Source organism: Physella acuta, unplaced genomic scaffold, assembly GCF_028476545.2.
Source record: "Physella acuta isolate Inbredline_101_S28 unplaced genomic scaffold, ASM2847654v3 ptg000086l, whole genome shotgun sequence".
NCBI lineage: Eukaryota > Metazoa > Mollusca > Gastropoda > Physidae > Physella > Physella acuta.
Window position 1 is genome coordinate 4,250 of NW_026731606.1, and position 17,305 is coordinate 21,554.

At 34.7% G+C, this 17,305-nt stretch overlaps 2 protein-coding genes across 3 annotated transcripts; one reads left to right on the forward strand and one right to left on the reverse strand.

The window, feature by feature from the left end:
• Positions 1 to 377: 377 nt before the first annotated feature.
• Positions 378 to 3,306, reverse strand: LOC131926833 (dolichol phosphate-mannose biosynthesis regulatory protein-like). The gene is made up of 4 exons (XM_059282483.1): positions 3,136 to 3,306; positions 2,647 to 2,736; positions 1,820 to 1,922; positions 378 to 550 (listed from the first exon to the last, which is right to left on the reverse strand). Exons 1-4 carry the CDS (start codon positions 3,136 to 3,138, stop codon positions 498 to 500), a joined length of 249 nt encoding a protein of 82 aa, XP_059138466.1. The 5' UTR covers positions 3,139 to 3,306; the 3' UTR covers positions 378 to 497.
• Positions 3,307 to 3,581: 275 nt separating this feature from the next.
• Positions 3,582 to 15,437, forward strand: LOC131958618 (exonuclease mut-7 homolog). 2 transcript variants are annotated; one of them, XR_009383576.1, is made up of 20 exons: positions 3,582 to 3,710; positions 4,754 to 5,471; positions 5,618 to 5,671; positions 5,815 to 5,954; positions 6,366 to 6,463; positions 6,827 to 6,900; positions 7,090 to 7,128; positions 7,305 to 7,459; positions 8,205 to 8,373; positions 8,784 to 8,982; positions 9,564 to 9,673; positions 9,981 to 10,038; positions 10,211 to 10,393; positions 10,963 to 11,129; positions 11,663 to 11,821; positions 12,618 to 12,671; positions 12,902 to 13,033; positions 13,521 to 13,739; positions 14,420 to 14,695; positions 14,764 to 15,437. XR_009383576.1 is itself a non-coding variant. In XM_059323751.1 (19 exons), exons 2-19 carry the CDS (start codon positions 4,776 to 4,778, stop codon positions 14,612 to 14,614), a joined length of 2,901 nt encoding a protein of 966 aa, XP_059179734.1. In that variant the 5' UTR covers positions 3,582 to 3,710; positions 4,754 to 4,775; the 3' UTR covers positions 14,615 to 15,437. The 2 variants fall into 2 exon arrangements, 1 of the variants encoding a protein (XP_059179734.1); XM_059323751.1 differs by having other exon boundaries at positions 14,420 to 15,437.
• The last annotated feature ends 1,868 nt before the right edge of the window (positions 15,438 to 17,305 follow it).

Below are 17,305 nucleotides of genomic sequence, written 5' to 3' on the forward strand. Positions count from 1 at the left end.
CTTTCTATTTAATCCTGAGCTTGTTTTTCTATTCAATCTGTAACTAGCTTTCTATTCAATCCTGATCTAGTTTTTCTATTCAATCCAGAGTTTCTTCCAGGCATCTCTCCGAAAAATTTTTACCGCCCCCCCCCCCCCCCGAACGAAATAAAATTTATATAATTTATATAGAAAATATATACTTTTAACAGTGTCCGCCCCCCCCCCCCCCCCCCGAAGAAAGTTTACCGCCCCCCCCCCCCCCCCCCCCCCCCGAGAAAAAAGTCTGGAAGAAACACTGATTCAATCCTATCTAAGTTTTCTATTCAATCAGTAACTTGCTTTCTATTCAACCCTGATCTAGTTACACACCTCAAAATAAACACATTACACTCAAGAAATACACAACACATTTTATTTAAGGCAGTAAATGCATTAAAATTACAATAAATTATACAGCAACATATGACAAAACGGAATGAACACTGTGTGTTTACAATAACATGTTCCAACAATGTTCAGCTCTTTTTAGTCTTCTTTGATGAGATATTCACATAGATAACAAAGGCAACTGTGGAGAGGAAAAAAAAAATGGATGGATGAAAGTTAAATATGATAAACAGATGGATGAAAGTTGAATATGATAAACAGATGGATGAAAGTTGAATATGATAAACAGATGGATGAAAGTTGAATATGATAAACAGATGGATGAAAGTTGAATATGATAAACAGATGGATGAAAGTTGAATATGATAAACAGATGGATGAAAGTTGAATATGAAATTGTAAATGAGATTGTGTCCTGGTTTGAGGGCTAGTTATAGAACTTTGGTCTCAAATGCTGACCACAGTGAAGTCACTTGGATAATATGATATATTTTTGTAAAAGTTTATAACAAATGGGATGGCATGGTCAAGTGGTGGAGCACTCAAGTGTGTAGTTTGTTGGGTCTTGTCTTGAGTAAGCAAAAGTAAAATAATAAAGAGAAACTACTTTATCTGTATTATAGAATGGCAAGCTTGAATACTCTGTAAGTTAAGATTCCTCTATAGACCTAATGATCCATTGGCAGATGAAGGAAGTAGAGTTCATGTTTCTTGAACTCAGATATGAAGGGATAATGTGATCAGCACTATGCCCAGTCGCTTTTACTTTCCCTAACGTGAGTTAGGTATCCAAGAGCTGGGTGGACTCAGGGACGTTCAATTTACTTGAACCCGGATTTGAACTCAAGACTTTCGGGTTAACAGTGTAGTGCTCTACATCTAGGCCATGCCTTCCCATTTTAAATACTCAATAGTTCTACCCTAATTGCACAGTTACATTTCATCACTCCTAAGTTGTTTAGGGATGGGTGAACTGAAAGATACTTTGGCCAAAAATCTAACCACATGTCACATCAAGTAACAGATATTCTAAGTTTACTTTGTTTTTGGGGGTGGGTGGGGGGGGGGGGGTGGGGTGGAAAGGGTGGTTTGAGAGATAATACACACTAGATAAGCTAGAATTCTGTATTATCATTGCTAAGTATCAAAGAGGTAAAATGTCAACAGGACTACAGGTCAAACACTAATCGATTAGGTTACATATATCAAAAGGTAAAAAAAATGTGATCTCAAATGTTGAATGAGATTTAATTTTCAATAAATATTAGCAGTTTTTTCTTTGCTTACACAAATCTTACAATTATAAAACAGTATACAAATGCAAAGCAAAAAAATAATAAAACAAGCAAATGCACCAAGCAATAAAATATTGTAAAAATCTTTAATATTTAGTCATAATGTGTTAACTGATGTCCCAGCCAGACACAGTTCTCACACTTAAGCTACTTACAAATCAAGACAAGGGCCAGCACTCCAGCAAACAAAGGACCAGCAATTGCATAAAATCTTGGCAGGAAGAAATTGTGAATGGGTTGATCTGAGTCAACAAAAGGCTGGTGAAGAAAGAAACAAAACATTGAAATTTTAATGTCAGTGAAAGTCAATTGGTGACTTTAATTTCTATGTTTTTGATGCAGAAGATAAAGATATAGGGAGAAGTAAATGCATCGTTACATAACCAAAACAAATGGTGTTTTCACACGTATGACAACAAAATAATGGATTAGAAACAAGTAAATAAAATTGATAATATGTATGAAATTAAAATGCTACTTATTTTGTAATGCTGTTTAAGTCTAAAGGATATAGCCAAAAGTTTACAAATTATTTGTAGTATATAAAACGAGCCAACCCGCGGCGTATCATACGCCTCTATTTAGTTGTTTTATTTTCTACTTTTCAGTAATGCAAAATTTGTGAATTCGACAGTACCAATACTGCCATTGAATATATTTGCATTAAAACACTATCAGTAGCTCGTTAAGGACGATAACCCCCCCCCCCCCCCCCCGTGAAAGCAGCCTCCTCTTAGTTACCTCCCCTAAGTTTAAAATCGTGTCAAACTAAATTATCTGCCCCTAATAGCTGTCACTAAACCCGGCTCTACGATTGTAAACATTTAGCGTAAACCACAGCTCACCAGACCATGTAGGGGTGGGGGTGGTAGGGAGCGCATTTACAGCTTGGTGTTTTCTATCGTCTCCAAGAAGAGAATTATATATAAATCTATCATTAAATTCAAAGTGACTGAGCAACCCTAGTTAAAAACAGACTTACCAACACTATCACCCACACAGTGTAATATGTGAAAACAAGTCCTGAAAATGATACAAGACTCCAGCCTGCTACTTGGTCAAGCCCTGGACTCTGTATCATGCAAAACAAAAATAATGATATAAATTATAATAGATGCACAATTCACATGTACATTCATTATTAAAATTAATCATTAATCATGTTTTAATAACATATTTTAAACATAGCATACGCAAAAAAATGGGGAGAGGGTGGTATTGAAACAACGAAGCTGTTTCTTTACTTTAATGGTATAAATATAGGCAGTATTTTGAGTATAGCCTACTATAGTTAGTCTTAGACTTCACTTTTAGACTTAGATCTAGTCATTTTTTTTATTAGTGATTAGTGAGTGATAGAAATGAGTCGATGAGTTAGTCGATGCTAGATTCTAGAATCTAGATCAGATCTAGATCTAGATTTCACCGCATTTGGATAGTAATACTAATACTAATACGTTAAACAACTCACCATGCTTTAAAAAATGTAGGCTATTAGCTGCTGATATAAAACGGAAAAATTTAGGTTTGTTTTCTGAATAAGTAGATATTTTAGGCCTAAACTAGTAGGCCTAAATAAGTAAATATTAAAATAATTAATGGCAGTAAGTTTGTGTACATCTGTTTTTTTAGGAGTTCTGTATCTTCGGATCTGAAGATCAGAAAATTATATAGTCTAGATCTAGAATCTAGATCTAGATCTAACAAAACAAAGATTGCTTCCTGATAAAGGATAAAAGTAAAAGCTGGAAATATAAAATAGCCGAACTATAAATTAATTGTAAAAATAAATCTTTTTCAAAGTGTAATGTTAGTTAATAATTTAAAATAAGAATTGTACGCAAATTATAAATAAAATAATTTGAATTAATTCTCATCTTCGGAATAAAGTTTGACTTTTTAATTATACGAACAAGTATTGTTTTGATATGCTGTGTTGTTTTTGTTGTGTTCCTTCGACGTAGTCTATTTATAATTTAAACAATAAATTTCAATTATTTTAAAATACTTAAAATAGACTGTCACGATCAATGCTGCATTTATTCGGTAATAAATAGAATAATACATAGATTTCTATTACATTATTTCTTTTTAAGAATTTAAAAGTTTTCTTCAAATTTTTTGTACAAATCCTCAGGAGTCAGATCTCGTCCTCATGTGCAGTCTGAGTGTGGCTGCAGTCAATGTGTGTATGAGTCTGACTGTTGAGTGTAGTTTAGTAAACTAGATCTAGTTCTAGATTCATTAGATTCTAGATCTAGAAGTTATAAAATTATATGTGATTATCTATAAATATAAAATCAATTTAGTCATTTAAAAATAATAAAATTTTAAAAGCATGTTTTATTTGGAGTTGATGTCAGTCGTCAGATGTAGCTAAGCTAGCTAGATCTAGTAGCTACACTAGCTAGTGGCTAGAAGTAGTAGTAGTAGATCTAGTAGATATTCTAGTATTTAGGCCTATTACTATTAGACCATATTTGTAATTGTAGGCCTACTAATACTAGTACTGATTGTAGTATAGGCCAGGCCTGTTTTCAAATTAATTGCTTAGGCCTAAGGAAAAAATATAGAAACATCATATTCATTATCATGAGAATTGAAAAGTCTAAATGAAGTAATTGCAGTAGTGACTTGTCACTAGCTAGACTGTAGCTGAATCTCGGTAGATTTGAAATATGTGGTTGATTTGGAAAATGGGAAATAGTAGGGCCTATCACATTAATTTTTAATGAATAAGAAATTGGGTAATCTCACAGTAGGCCTATAGCGTCTGAAATTATCTTGGCAGATGAGACTTGATATTTGGGGGCAGCAACTCATTCAGGAGAGAAAACTCCAAAAATCAACAAACAACTAATGCTAACACAGGTCATCGGCCAAGGCGGCCATGGTGCATGATTCCTAGATGAACTTCAAGTGCCACTTCTTCGTGACAAAGGCGAGCCCCCTAGATGGAGGCATCAGGCTGTGGCCAGGCATGGCCTACTTTAATACTTTAGTACTTAATTGTGTTGATTTTATTTTCATTGAATTTTTCTTTTGTCTATCCATGTAATTATAACTTAAGTATTAATCTTTTTCTTTAGGAAGAAAGCTAGTTGATTAAAAATGGCGCATCGTCATCCATACGATCCCTACAGACCCATGTACAATGATCCCTACAGACCCAGAATGTCTTACTTGTCTGGCTATGGGCGTGGTTTGGTTCAGCTGTCACCATATAAGAATAGAATGCCTCATCCTATCCAATACCATAACCCTTACCACTTGCAGGATGATAGGAATTATTCAAGCTATGTACCAAACTCTGCTGAGAGTTGGGCAGCCAATGTTAGGAAGGAAGCTCCTGTTCATAAACAAACTCTGCCAAATAATGTCTTGGAAAATTATATTGAGGAATTACAAAGCATTTGGAAGGACCCTCGTTTGGTAGACAGTCAGTTAAAAGGAGAAGCTCTTTTTGCTAAATTGTCGGCAATTTTAAAAAGCAGCCCAAACCCATGGGAAACGGCATTTTACTTGATTACAAATGCCTCTGACTATTCACAGGCTAAAACAGTCACTTTGTCGTTTGCCATATTAACACAGTTTCAGAATTGGGTGTTGTCTTCATCGAATCATTGTCGAGGACGTGAAGAAGAATTTTTAAATGAGGATCTTCGCGTTCGCATTTTCTATGCAACTACAGGAAAACAGATGCCGTTTTTCAACACTGCTGTCAAAGCATTTCACTTAGATCATATGGGAAATGAATATTTTGTGCCTATAACAAAATGTCTACTTGATCGCAATAAACTAACAGAGGTAAATACTAACCTACCTTTTTAAATTATCTCCCATTTTGTTTAAACATTTAATCTTTAAACTAAACAGTTATCTTGTTGCCTCGATGATTTTGTTTGTGTCATGTATAATTATTGTCTTAATGAAAACTCTTTTTACTTCTACAGTGTGCTCACATTGTTTCTAAGTTGGGTCTTCAGGCCTACTTTACACAAGAAGAGGTATTTAGCCTAAAACAGTTTGAGACCAGCTTATTCTTTTAAATCTAAATCATACAAAACTTTCTAAAACATAGGTGAGATTAGCTTTAAATTTAGTTTAGTTTTGTTGATTATGCTCATTATTTTTAAATTTTTATCTGTAGATTCTTATCCCGCTACTGCTGACTGATAAGGTTAATGTGATTGAAGCTTACGTAATGGGCAAACCTGACCAGCAGGCCCAGATTCTCTCCCTTCTTGACCACCTGTGTGCCCGCAACACAGATGTCATCTCATTTGCCCAGTGAGTTTGATTCTCAGCCTTATCTTATGTCTTAAAAAATGACTTAAAAATACCTCCGTGTCTTGCTGAAGATATGTTTTTGCTTGTGTTGATGGGTGAATCCTGGCCTTGACAGTGAAATAGGCAAAATAAAATTTAAATATGATCTTGTATTGTCACACTATCCTTTTTAATAACTTTTTTGAACCACATTTATTAATTAATTTTACTTTTACATATTTTTTTTAATTTTTGATATCCATAATAACAGCTTGATTTTCAACTAAGTTTTTATTTAATAATCATGATGCTGATACTTTAAATGCTATTTTTATAACATTTAGAAAGGAAATGCTTTAAACAATATTTACCTAAATGATTCAGAAAAATATTTCTATTTTATTTATTATATTTTCTTTTCTTCTATTACAGGAGTACAGGACTAAAGACAATCAAACCTGAAAAACTAAGCAAAAAAGTATTGAGCAAGTTTGCGATGAAATTGATGAAACTTTATGATATTCCTCCTGGTAAAAATATAATAACTTTTTACAGATTTACCATTGTTTGTCACTTATGAATCACATGACGAATTCAAAATTACTATGAACTGTATAAAAGGAATACACATGTTGTACTATAATGAATTGATAAAAAATTGGATGTACTTTATCCAATAATGTTATTAATACTGTAACAATATGCTTGTAATTAGTACCAATTATGCTATGCTTACAACTTGCCTGTTGTTTATATCAAAATATAATCTTCAAATTGACACTGAAACATACTACCGCATGTCACATGATTGTGTTGAATGCATTGAGAATAATAATTATTTTGTTGTAAAATATTCATAATTTATAAAACCAATATACATTTATTATTTACAGAGGTTTGTCCAAATATCTCAGAAAATCGAGCCATGGGTGCCATTCGTTATTTGTTGTACAAACGTTACATAGAGGTACAGATACCTAATTTTGACTAAAATTAATTTCTGTCCTTTAAGCAGTAATATTTGTATGTGATTTTAGTTGTTTTTATTACACTATAATTTTGTTGGTCTGTCACATTATATTATACATAAATGTTGCTTTGTTTTAATTTTTTTAAATTTACAAAACAAATGTCTTATAAGAAATTGTTTCCTCAGAAAACAATTGGGTATGATGGATGGGACGATATGGTTGAGGTGAGTTATAAATGTAATTTCAAAGCTTTGTTGAATCAGGAGATATTTAGAATTATTGTCAATCCAATACAATTTCAACAATTATTTTTTGGTCACCTAGAGTGATGTGATCAACAAACTTTAATTGTCAACTTGAGCAGAGTTTTTAATGATTATTGATTTTAAAAAAAATTTAGAGTGCTGTAGGGAACAACTTGAGCCTAAAGCAGCAGCTGATCATGGAGCTACTCAGCTACAATGATGTGGGAGAAGCTGTGAAGTGGGCAGAGAGATACAAGCTGCCAGATACAGTTCTAGACCCCGCTGTTGTAGAGGCCAGGATTCAACACAGGTTTGTCTTAAGTTGGCTCAGTGGTAGAGCATACAGTTAACCCAACAGGCTTGAGTTTGGTTCTCAGGGTATTTGTTCTGTAGGGCAACTTAAATTCTACCCAGCTACCATAGATATCAATGGAGCCTAGGAAGGTAGAGGTGGCTTTGCATAGTGCTGAACATTAAATCCTTTCCTATGCAGAGGTTAAAGAAACAGTTGAACTATTCTTATCTGCCCCATGTGCCATCAGGCCTCAAGCTATTTCTTTGCTTATGTTTAGTAAGGGAAGCACATACTTGATCCTAAATATGTCCTTTACCAGAAAAGTTTTTAAATCCTTCCATTGTTCATTTTGTTGTAGGTTTTTCTGTTGTTATGACAATTAAATGAAGTTGTTTTGCTAAGTTCTACTTGATTTAATTTTTAATACAGTATCAGTTTTAAAATTTATAATTTGCATTGTGATGTTCTTAGGCCTAACTATGAAAATCTCCAGTGTTTTTATTTAAATCAAAATAATGTGACTTAGCAGCTGTAATGTGTCCTTAGAGAAACAAGCCAGTATCAAGTGATGTTCTTAGGCCTAACTATGAAAATCTCCAGTGTTTTTATTTAAAACAAAATAATGTGACTTAGCAGCTGTAATGTGTCCTTAGAGAAACAAGCCAGTATCAAATGATGTTCTTAGGCCTAACTATGAAAATCTCCAGTGTTTTTATTTAAAACAAAATAATGTGACTTAACAGCTGTAATGTGTCCTTAGAGAAACAAGCCAGTATCAAGTGGAGCATCCTAAGGAAGTGGAGACAGAAGAAAGCTGGGACATGGACAGCACTGACAACCTCTACTACCAGTTCCCACTGTCACAAGAGCAGATTACTCTGGTGGACAACAGAGAGAGACTTGAGGCTTGCCTACAGAGAATTGCACAGGTATTTAAATAAAAGTACATAAAGTGTCATCTTTAGACAGTTTTGTGTTACAAGCAAACACAAATAATGTTTTACAATAAGAAAGAATGCCAAGCTTTGAAGATTTACTATGCATTGTCAAAATGTAGTTCAGTCACAATAAACTTGGCATATGGCAATCTGATAAGTTATAAAAATGATGAGATAGTTAACCTTTATAAAATTGGAGGCGTGGTGATCGCTATGAATAAATACTTAATTATTAAGTTTTTCTAATCATTTTAATAAATATTAATTAATCACTGTCGAAAAAAGAGACAATGCATATATTTTATTTGTGTAATATTTTCTATATTTAATTTTTTTTTTACGTAATTTAATTTTTAGCCCCAAACTTTTGAAATGAAATATCACATATTGTTTGCCTGCAGCCTGAGACAATGATTGGCATTGACTCCGAGTGGAAGCCCTGCATGGGTACGACCCCAGAGAGAGTCTCGCTGCTCCAGCTAGCTGTCAGTGACCACATCTTCCTGGTCGACTTCATGCAGCTGAAGAACCTCCTGCACGACGAGGACTGGGTCAACATAGCCACAGCCATTTTTTGTGACGACAAGGTTTTAAAAATAGGTGGGAGATTTACAGGTTTTTTTCTTATACCCATATTGTAGAATTTTCTTGTAAATTATTTCTACAAAAACAAATTAATTTAACACCGTTAGACGACGACAAGGTTTTAAAAATAGGTTCGATATTTACAGGGTTTTCTTATACCCACAATGTAGAATGCTGTTGAAAATTATTTCTACAAAATTTTTTAATTTAACACCGTTAGGCGGATTGACATTCCGTCAAGCTGTATTAATATTGAAGAACATGTTTGCTATCATTGTTATTCAACCCTGTGTTTTTATTACCAACCTGTAACTCAATATTATCCCATTAGTTATAAACTAACTCTTCTCTGTTTGCAATTTGATTTTATATTCTTGGTTATCTAAGTAAATAACTACCATATATCAAAACACTTTAAAACCAAGGGACCTTTAACTAAAAGGGAAAAAAATTGGATATTATATACAAAGAAGTTTAAGCAAAAGTTGCACTATCTTTTATAAATATTTTATTCTAAATTGGATTTCATTAAAAGGTCATTATGCTTATAATTGGTATTAGGAAAGTTTATGCTTTATTTTAAAATGACCTTGTAGGTTATGGACTTGATACAGATCTACGGATGCTATCTAAAACACTACCTTGTATTAGAGAGCCCATTCTTAAAATGGTCAGGGTCGTAGACTTGGAGAAGCTGGCTAAAAAGGTAACACCAGGTTTTTTTTAGTGGTAGAAGGATTGAATAATACAACAAAATCTAAATACAGTGGCACTGATAATCAGGAACTCTTTTTAAAAAAAAAGTATAATGGTGACATTACATGACCATGGAATTATTTTTTACTGTCGTCATTTACATGCTTGAATTGATTTTCTTTTCTTAACCATAACTGGGATCTCTTTAAGTTTTTAAAGAGTGAAGCATCCTTAAAATTGTCGCATTTTAAAATAAATATTATCTTATTAATTATGTATGGACACACAATAAAAATATTGAAAATTGCATGTTTCAGATCATTTCTGATACTAATGAAGCCACAGCAAGCACTTCACAGCCTACTGAAGATGAAAGTATGTACATTTTAATTTAGAGTTTGTTCAAAGAAGTTGTCTTTTCTTTTTCTATAACACATTTTAAAATATCTTGAAATATTGATAATGTGTCATACAAAATGAGTTGGTGAAAATCGTCAGTACATTTTTTGCAACACTTTTAAAATCTTATTGATGTGGTTTCACGTAGGTGCAGTCACTGACGAGGACCCTAAAGAGACGAGGCCGACACAGAGTGATCCCTTTCACAAACAAGATGAGAAGGGCTTGAGCTTGCTGGTCAAGAAGACACTGGGCAAACCCCTCAGCAAGGGTGAGCAGATGTCCAACTGGGAGAAACGCCCCCTCAGGCAGTCACAGATCACTTACGCAGGTGAGGGTCACACAGTAGTACCTGACTCCAAGTCAGGGAAAGCAAAGGCAGCTAGGCTAGTGCTGACCATGCAACCCCATTATTTTATCAGTGCTATTCTCCATTGGGAACTCAGATTTTTTAAATAGATCTGTAGTTTTAGTATTATAGATCTGAAGTTTTAGTATTATAGATCTGAAGTTTTAGTATTATAGATCTGAAGTTTTAGTATTATAAATCTGTAGTTTTAGTATTACCAATTAAATAACCATTAGGTAGATAAAGTAGAGTTCATATTTCTGTGGCTGAAAGGATATCGTGGTCATTTTGGGTTAGCATTCAAGGGTTCTACCATTTTAACCATGCAATTTTATATTTCAGCAGTAACATTTATCCTATAATTAAAATAAAGATTGGCATACATATCTGAAGATAAACTTTCTAACTTTGAAGATTAAGTTTACCCTTATGTTAGTCTGACTTAGTATTTACCTTTACCCTTTTTTTTTACAAACTTTTAAATAATGTTGGTCTCTTTTTTTTTTATTTACCTGCACGCTCTATACAAAATGTACTCACAAACATTACAGCCTTGGATGCGTATGTGCTGATAGAAGTCTACAAGGCCCTTCTGCTTAAAGGTCAAAGTTTAGGGCTTAGCAGGTCTGAGCTTGAACCACCAGTTTCTCTTAAGATGACAACACGAATGGACAGAAAGAAAAAGATGGCAGCTAGTGCAAATAAATATCCAAAATCAGTAAGTTTTTAAAATACAGTAAAGAAACAATGTGTTTTATAATAACATTTTTTATTTATATAACAATACTAATAGTTATATTTCATTAAGTTTAAATACAAATTCAGTAAAATATCTTTGTAAATAGTGTTTGAACCATGTCATTAAATGGTATTACAAAACCAATAGGTTATTTAATTTAAAAGTGAAAATCAACAAATATCTATTTAAATTGCTTAGTGGAAATTAACAGTTACTAAAAGGAATAGATGTGGTATCACAAATGCAAGTCATTGTGAAATGTAACACATAATTTAATGCATACATCAATTATCATGTCACAATTTACAAAATATTAGGTAGAATCCAGTTATTGTTGTGTTAAAAACACCAACTGATAATTAATAGCTATAGAATATTCTGTCTTATTTCATGAAAATGCATCTAATAATAGTCCTATAATGGCAAATTAAACTCTGCTTTGTAAGAATGTATTTCATGAATGCACAGTAGTACTGTTGAAATTCGCTAATGGCCTAAACATTTGACATCAGAAACAGCCGTCCAGTTTTGTCGCAGGTGGTGTCAAGTCTCCCAGTGACCTGCGTGTTGTGTGCGACACCATGCTGCAGGGACTTGGCAGCCAGCTGCGGAGCTGTGGGGTGGACACTGTCATCTTGAGCAGCACACAGAGGCACTCTGATGCAGTAAAGGTTGGTGCCATTTGTTTATCACAATTTTATGTTCGGTCTGGTTATTAGTAAAGCATACACTAGTATGTGGATCTGAGATGTGAAACCAATACAGCAGTCACCATGATGTAAAGGGCCCATGCCATTTAGGGACCCAAAAACTGAAATAAATAATAAATATTAAAATGTACATATGTCATTTTTGATAAAATGAAATTGAAGGAACAAGAGGGAACTTTACCCACTGCCCCCTCATGTAAAGATTACCATATATTTGACCCAAAAAATGCCACATGTATGACAATCACATATATGGCTTATAACAAAATGTAACTCTTGCATTAGATAAAAGCATATGTGTGCAAGAGGAGCATAATGTATCAGTGGGTGCTGAATGTATTGACAAAGTGCATAAATAGCTAGAGATTTTATACAAGCGCTTGATCTATTGTGGGAACATAATATTCTAAAGGAGCTTAAAATTGCCCAGAGGGTGATTAATGCAAGCTGGGAGCTTATTGAACTCCCACAACACAACCTTAGCAAATGACAACCCCTTTTGAGAAGAGCCTATATTGTCACAAGTGTAGTTGACTGAAACTATTGGGGTATAATGGGGCCCTATAGGAGTTAACCTTATAGAATATTATTGTCAGGAATAAGGAGGCAGTCTGCTAAAAGCAGTTCACATATTTGTCAACTTTTATTGTGCCTATTAAAGTTCTAGTTTTTAAAACTTTTTTTACTTTAAGCTATTAAAACTATCAGGTATTTTAATTAATATGTAATATTTTGCACAAATGTTTTTCTGTTCCAGATTAGCAGAAGTGAAAATCGCATAATTTTGACTTCAGGGAAAGTGTATGATCAGGTATGTAAATAACACTGTCCATCCTTATTCATAAATAAACGCAATTCTCCAGAATGGAAATTGCGCTAAAAACCAATACGACTATATTATTTTGTGGACCAATATTTTGTGTACTATTATATTATTCTGTGGACCAATATTTTGTGTACTACAATATTATTCTGTGGACCAATATTTTGTGTACTACTATACTCTTATGTGGACCAATAGTTTGTGTACTACTACTGCAGGTTGTCAGTGAAGTGGGAGCCAACCAATGTTACCGTGTTCCCCATGACATCAGTGCCAGAGACCAGTGCCTAGAGGTTCTCAAATATTTCAATGTCAGGGTCACCAAAGAGGACATTTTTACTCGATGTGCTGTGAGTATGATAAATTTTCATATAATTTATTTACAGTTATGTTTATTTTTTTTAAAATTAAACTATACTGATAGCCAATTTTTAAACATTATAAATTATCTTTTCCAAATTATTATTAGTGCCAGCAAATAACAGTTCTAAAAAAATTATTTTATTCTCATGACATTTTGTCATGAAGTTAAATCAATAAAATTGATAAAAATATGCAACTTTATTATTTATTTCATTTGCTATGTCTAGACTTAATTTAAATAATAATTCAGTCATCTTGTCAAAGCAAGTTTAATACTAGTAATAACATTTAACGATTTTAGAGGAAAAAGTATTAATTTCATTTTAATGAAATGCTTGATGACTGTTATTTAATTATTTTATGTAGTTACAGATTCTTATCTTTAAAAAGCATGAATTTAGATAAAATGTATTAACTGTTATAAAGGGACTGAATAGATGGTTGTACTTTACCAGAGTAGCCTCCCTTCCCCAGGCCTGCAACTGTTCAGATTTTGTGAAGATACCCAGCACAGATATGGACATGCTGTACAGCTATCACCTCCAACAACAGCAGTTCAGTGGGCCTAGTTCTAGCCAACAGTGTGACAGTCTTCCTACATACAGCATAGATCAAAGTTCACGGTCAAAGTTCTTGAACTACGGCATTGACCCTGTGTCCATCACCTTACTTCACAACAGAGCCAGAATTCAGGTAGAAATCACTCATGCTCTTTGTTTTAATTTTTTTCATTAATTTTTCTTAATTACAGTTATCATCTGTGGACTGCTTACTTACGGAAGTATTGTTGAGGGATTATTAATTTTCATCTATTATTTTGGGACTGGTTGTGAATTTACTGTTATAATAACTGTATTGCTTATTAATTTGCACTTATGATTATATAGATAAGTTTTTAAAACATGGAGGTACATGGATTTCTTGTTAATTTAATTTATTATTTAAGCTTTGATAATTTTCCATACTCAGCGTGATAGATTTTTATGCCTTTTAATAAAAAGATATGTATTCAAATATCTTTCAACATATGGAAAGTAAAAAAAATTTATGGTAGAGTTTGTTTTCTTTGATGACTTGAGCTTCTAACAGATGTGTGTGAGCCTAGTAAACTTTGTGCCCTGCTTAGTTACCCATCAGAGTTGTTGGACTGATCCTAAATACTTGAACCAGTTGCCTTGAGCAATCATGTGTTATACCATTCCACCTTTTTGTCCTACTAAGTGCATAGATAAAACCTCAGCAACCTTTTATGATATGTTGCCAGCTTGAATGTGGACTGCATTTCATTGTAGTCTCACATTGATTTGAACTTCTGAACTCTAGGAATTATTTTATCTTGCAACTAGTCTCTAATTTTAAACTTCCACCCACAGATGGAAACCATACCCAAACAGGAAGTGTTCTCATCAATCCCAGAGTTCCTCATCTGCTCCAGTTGTGGCAAGGTGTACTGGGAAGGATCCCATCACAGCAAGGCTTGGTCCCAGTTTGAGAACATCCTGACAATGGCGGACACAAGACCAGAGGAGCTGTTCCTTGAAGAGGATCCAGATGAGGACTGGCAGTGACCCGTTGGATGACCTTTGATGGCGCATGATGACAGGGAGAGCCAGGCTTAGCTTGACTAGAATTCATAGCTATACCATAATCACGGGGGTCATCTTGTAACAGGGAAAGTCAGGCGTAGGTAGAATGTAGTTCATTGCTACACTAGTTACACGGGTCATATTGTAACAGGAAAAGTTAGGCGTAGGTAGAACGTAGTTCATTGCTACACTAGTTACACGGGTCATATTGTAACAGGGAAAGTCAGGCTTAGGTAGAATGTAGTTCATTGCTACACCAGTTACACGGGTCATATAATAATAGGATAAGTCGGGTGCAGTTAGGCTTTTAATCATTGCTACACAAGTTTTACAAGGCAGCTGTTGTGGAATATGAAAAATTTAATAATCAACAAAAATATGGTGGTCGTGGTCAGTTTTTGTAAATAAGCTAAGAATTATTACCTGTGTGAAGCACACTTTTGTGTAAGTTTTTATCAGATCAAATCTGTTGTTTTGATCATTCAAAGCACACCTTTTTAATACAAGTGGACAATATTGAATTTTATAATAAATCAAAATGTGTTTTATATATAATTCAGTAGCATACATAATCTACAACTGATCATACATAAATTTCTTAAAAATAAATACTACCATTTCTTGTATAAGCTCATTAAGTTAAATGGTTCCTGTTTATTTTTATTAAAAAAATTGATGGCCAATCAGTATGTTTGGTTAAATACAATTTCATGTCAGGATTAATCTGTAAGAATTCAATGACGATGATAAATTATGTAAACCTTTTTTTTAACCTGCGGAAGAAATACAAGGTAATAAAAATAGAATATGATTACTATTGTGTTCTATTTTTTGTGTGTGTGAGTGCTTTCTTCATTTCTCAACCAAAATGGGGTTTCACATTGCCTTTGAATATGAGTGCACAGCCTTAAATTATTTATTTATATCTTTTAAGTCTTTGAAAATTGATAAAAACGAGTGTAAGGGGGTTGAAGGTCAAGAATGTTACCTGGTGATTGGTTATCAGAACGGAATTGCGTAGAATTTTTACATGTGCAATTCAGGATAAATTGTTTAACTGAAATCAGCCATATCTACAATATGTAAGGGAGGTAATCAGCTAAACTGAATATCATGTTTTTTCTCCCCTGATAATACTTTTCTAACCTCATCTTTCAAAAATAAATGCCTAGATATCTATCTATATATATAATTCTCTTCTGGGAGCCGCTAGAAAACAAGCTGCAAACGCGCCTAGAAAACAAGCTGTAAACGCGCTCCCTACCTCCCCACCCCTACATGGTTTTAGTGAGCTGTGTTCACTCTAAATGTTTACAAGCAGAGCCAACGATTTTAAACGTGGGGGGAGGGGGGGAAAGGAAGGGGGGGGGGGGGTTATGGTCCTTTGGTCCTTAACGAGCTACTTATAGTGTTTTAAAGAAATATTTTCAGTGGCAGCGTTGGTACTGTCGAATTCACAAATTTTGAATTACTGAAAAGTAGAAAAAAAACAACAACTAAATAGCGGCGTATGTTATGCCGCGGGCCGGCTCGTTTTTTTTATTTGACCACTGCAGATTTTTTGGCATCTGTTCAACTTGCTAAGTGTCTGGTAAAAGCCTTGGGAAGATTGAAATGTTTTTAATAAGTTTGTAATAGATTTCTCTGTAGACTTGCAGCAGCTGTACAGTTGGTGACATTATAAGCACTTATTTCATTAAACAAAGTGATCCAAACTGATAGAATGTTCACTGGCAAATTCCAGTATGATGGTAGGAAATAATCTGGTCATAACCATAGGCGAGGACAGGGTCAGTGGCGTAGCTACCGTAAAGCTAGCGTAAGCAAGGCATAGGGGCCCAAGGCAAATAGGGCCCTTTTTCGAAAGTTTGAGGGGGTGTGCAAATCGAAAATCTGAGGGGGGGGGGGATGCAAATCGAAAGTTTGTCCACGGGAGCCGGGAAGGGTCGCTACGCCTCTGAGGGGCCCACTAACACTTTTTGCATAGGGGCCCAAAAATCCTAGCTACGCCACTGGACAGGGTTTTTATTGTTTATAGTTCCCGTCTTGAGTACAACGTTAAAAATACAGGGAGTTCACAATCGATACTCATAGGGGGGGGTGGACTTTAATGACGAGGGGTAGGTGGGATCGGGATAATGCAGAGGCTTAGCGAGGGGGGGGGGGACATATATCCCAGTGCACCGACCTGGGGGGGGGGGGGCGCCAAAATAGGTTGGAAAAACAAATTGAAAGTTTGAGGAGGGGTGCAAATGAAAAGTTCGAGGGGGGTGCAAACGAAAAGTTCAACGGGGTGCAAATCGAAAGTTTGTCCCCGGGCGCCAGGAAAGGTCGCTACGCCTCTGGGATAATGGTATTAGGCGAGGCGGTCCTGTACCTCCCGTGCGGCATTCGACAGTTGCTGTGGAGTCGAGTGGTAGCCACTGGTTAACTCTGGGCGCCAAACTACACAGCCAAAAGTGACACTAAAGTCGATTTTTTTTCGCCCCCCCCCTCACCCGTGTTGAAGTCATAAATGGTGATCACTAAATATAGATTCTAGTGGAGGCTGGTGTGACAATAGAAACTGGCGTGTCTGGCGACGTGGTTTGTGTGTAGTTTACCCGAAATCGCTCACTGTAAAGAATGTGTAGTGAGATTGTGTGACGTCTGTGTTTGATGCAATTGTGGGTG

What these genes read in the sequence shown, in the direction of transcription:
- LOC131926833 (XM_059282483.1), bottom strand. An exon ending in CTGTGTGGGTGATAGTGTTG is followed by an intron (nt 1,923 to 2,646) that starts GTAAGTCTGTTT and finishes TTTCTTCACCAG; the next exon opens with CCTTTTGTTGACTCAGATCA. An exon ending in GCTGGCCCTTGTCTTGATTT is followed by an intron (nt 551 to 1,819) that starts GTAAGTAGCTTA and finishes TCCTCTCCACAG; the next exon opens with TTGCCTTTGTTATCTATGTG.
- LOC131958618 (XM_059323751.1), top strand. Translation starts at nt 4,776, where the DNA reads ATGGCGCATCGTCATCCATACGATCCCTACAGACCCATGTACAATGAT. An exon ending in TGTACAAACGTTACATAGAG is followed by an intron (nt 6,901 to 7,089) that starts GTACAGATACCT and finishes TTGTTTCCTCAG; the next exon opens with AAAACAATTGGGTATGATGG. An exon ending in GAGGCCAGGATTCAACACAG is followed by an intron (nt 7,460 to 8,204) that starts GTTTGTCTTAAG and finishes ATGTGTCCTTAG; the next exon opens with AGAAACAAGCCAGTATCAAG.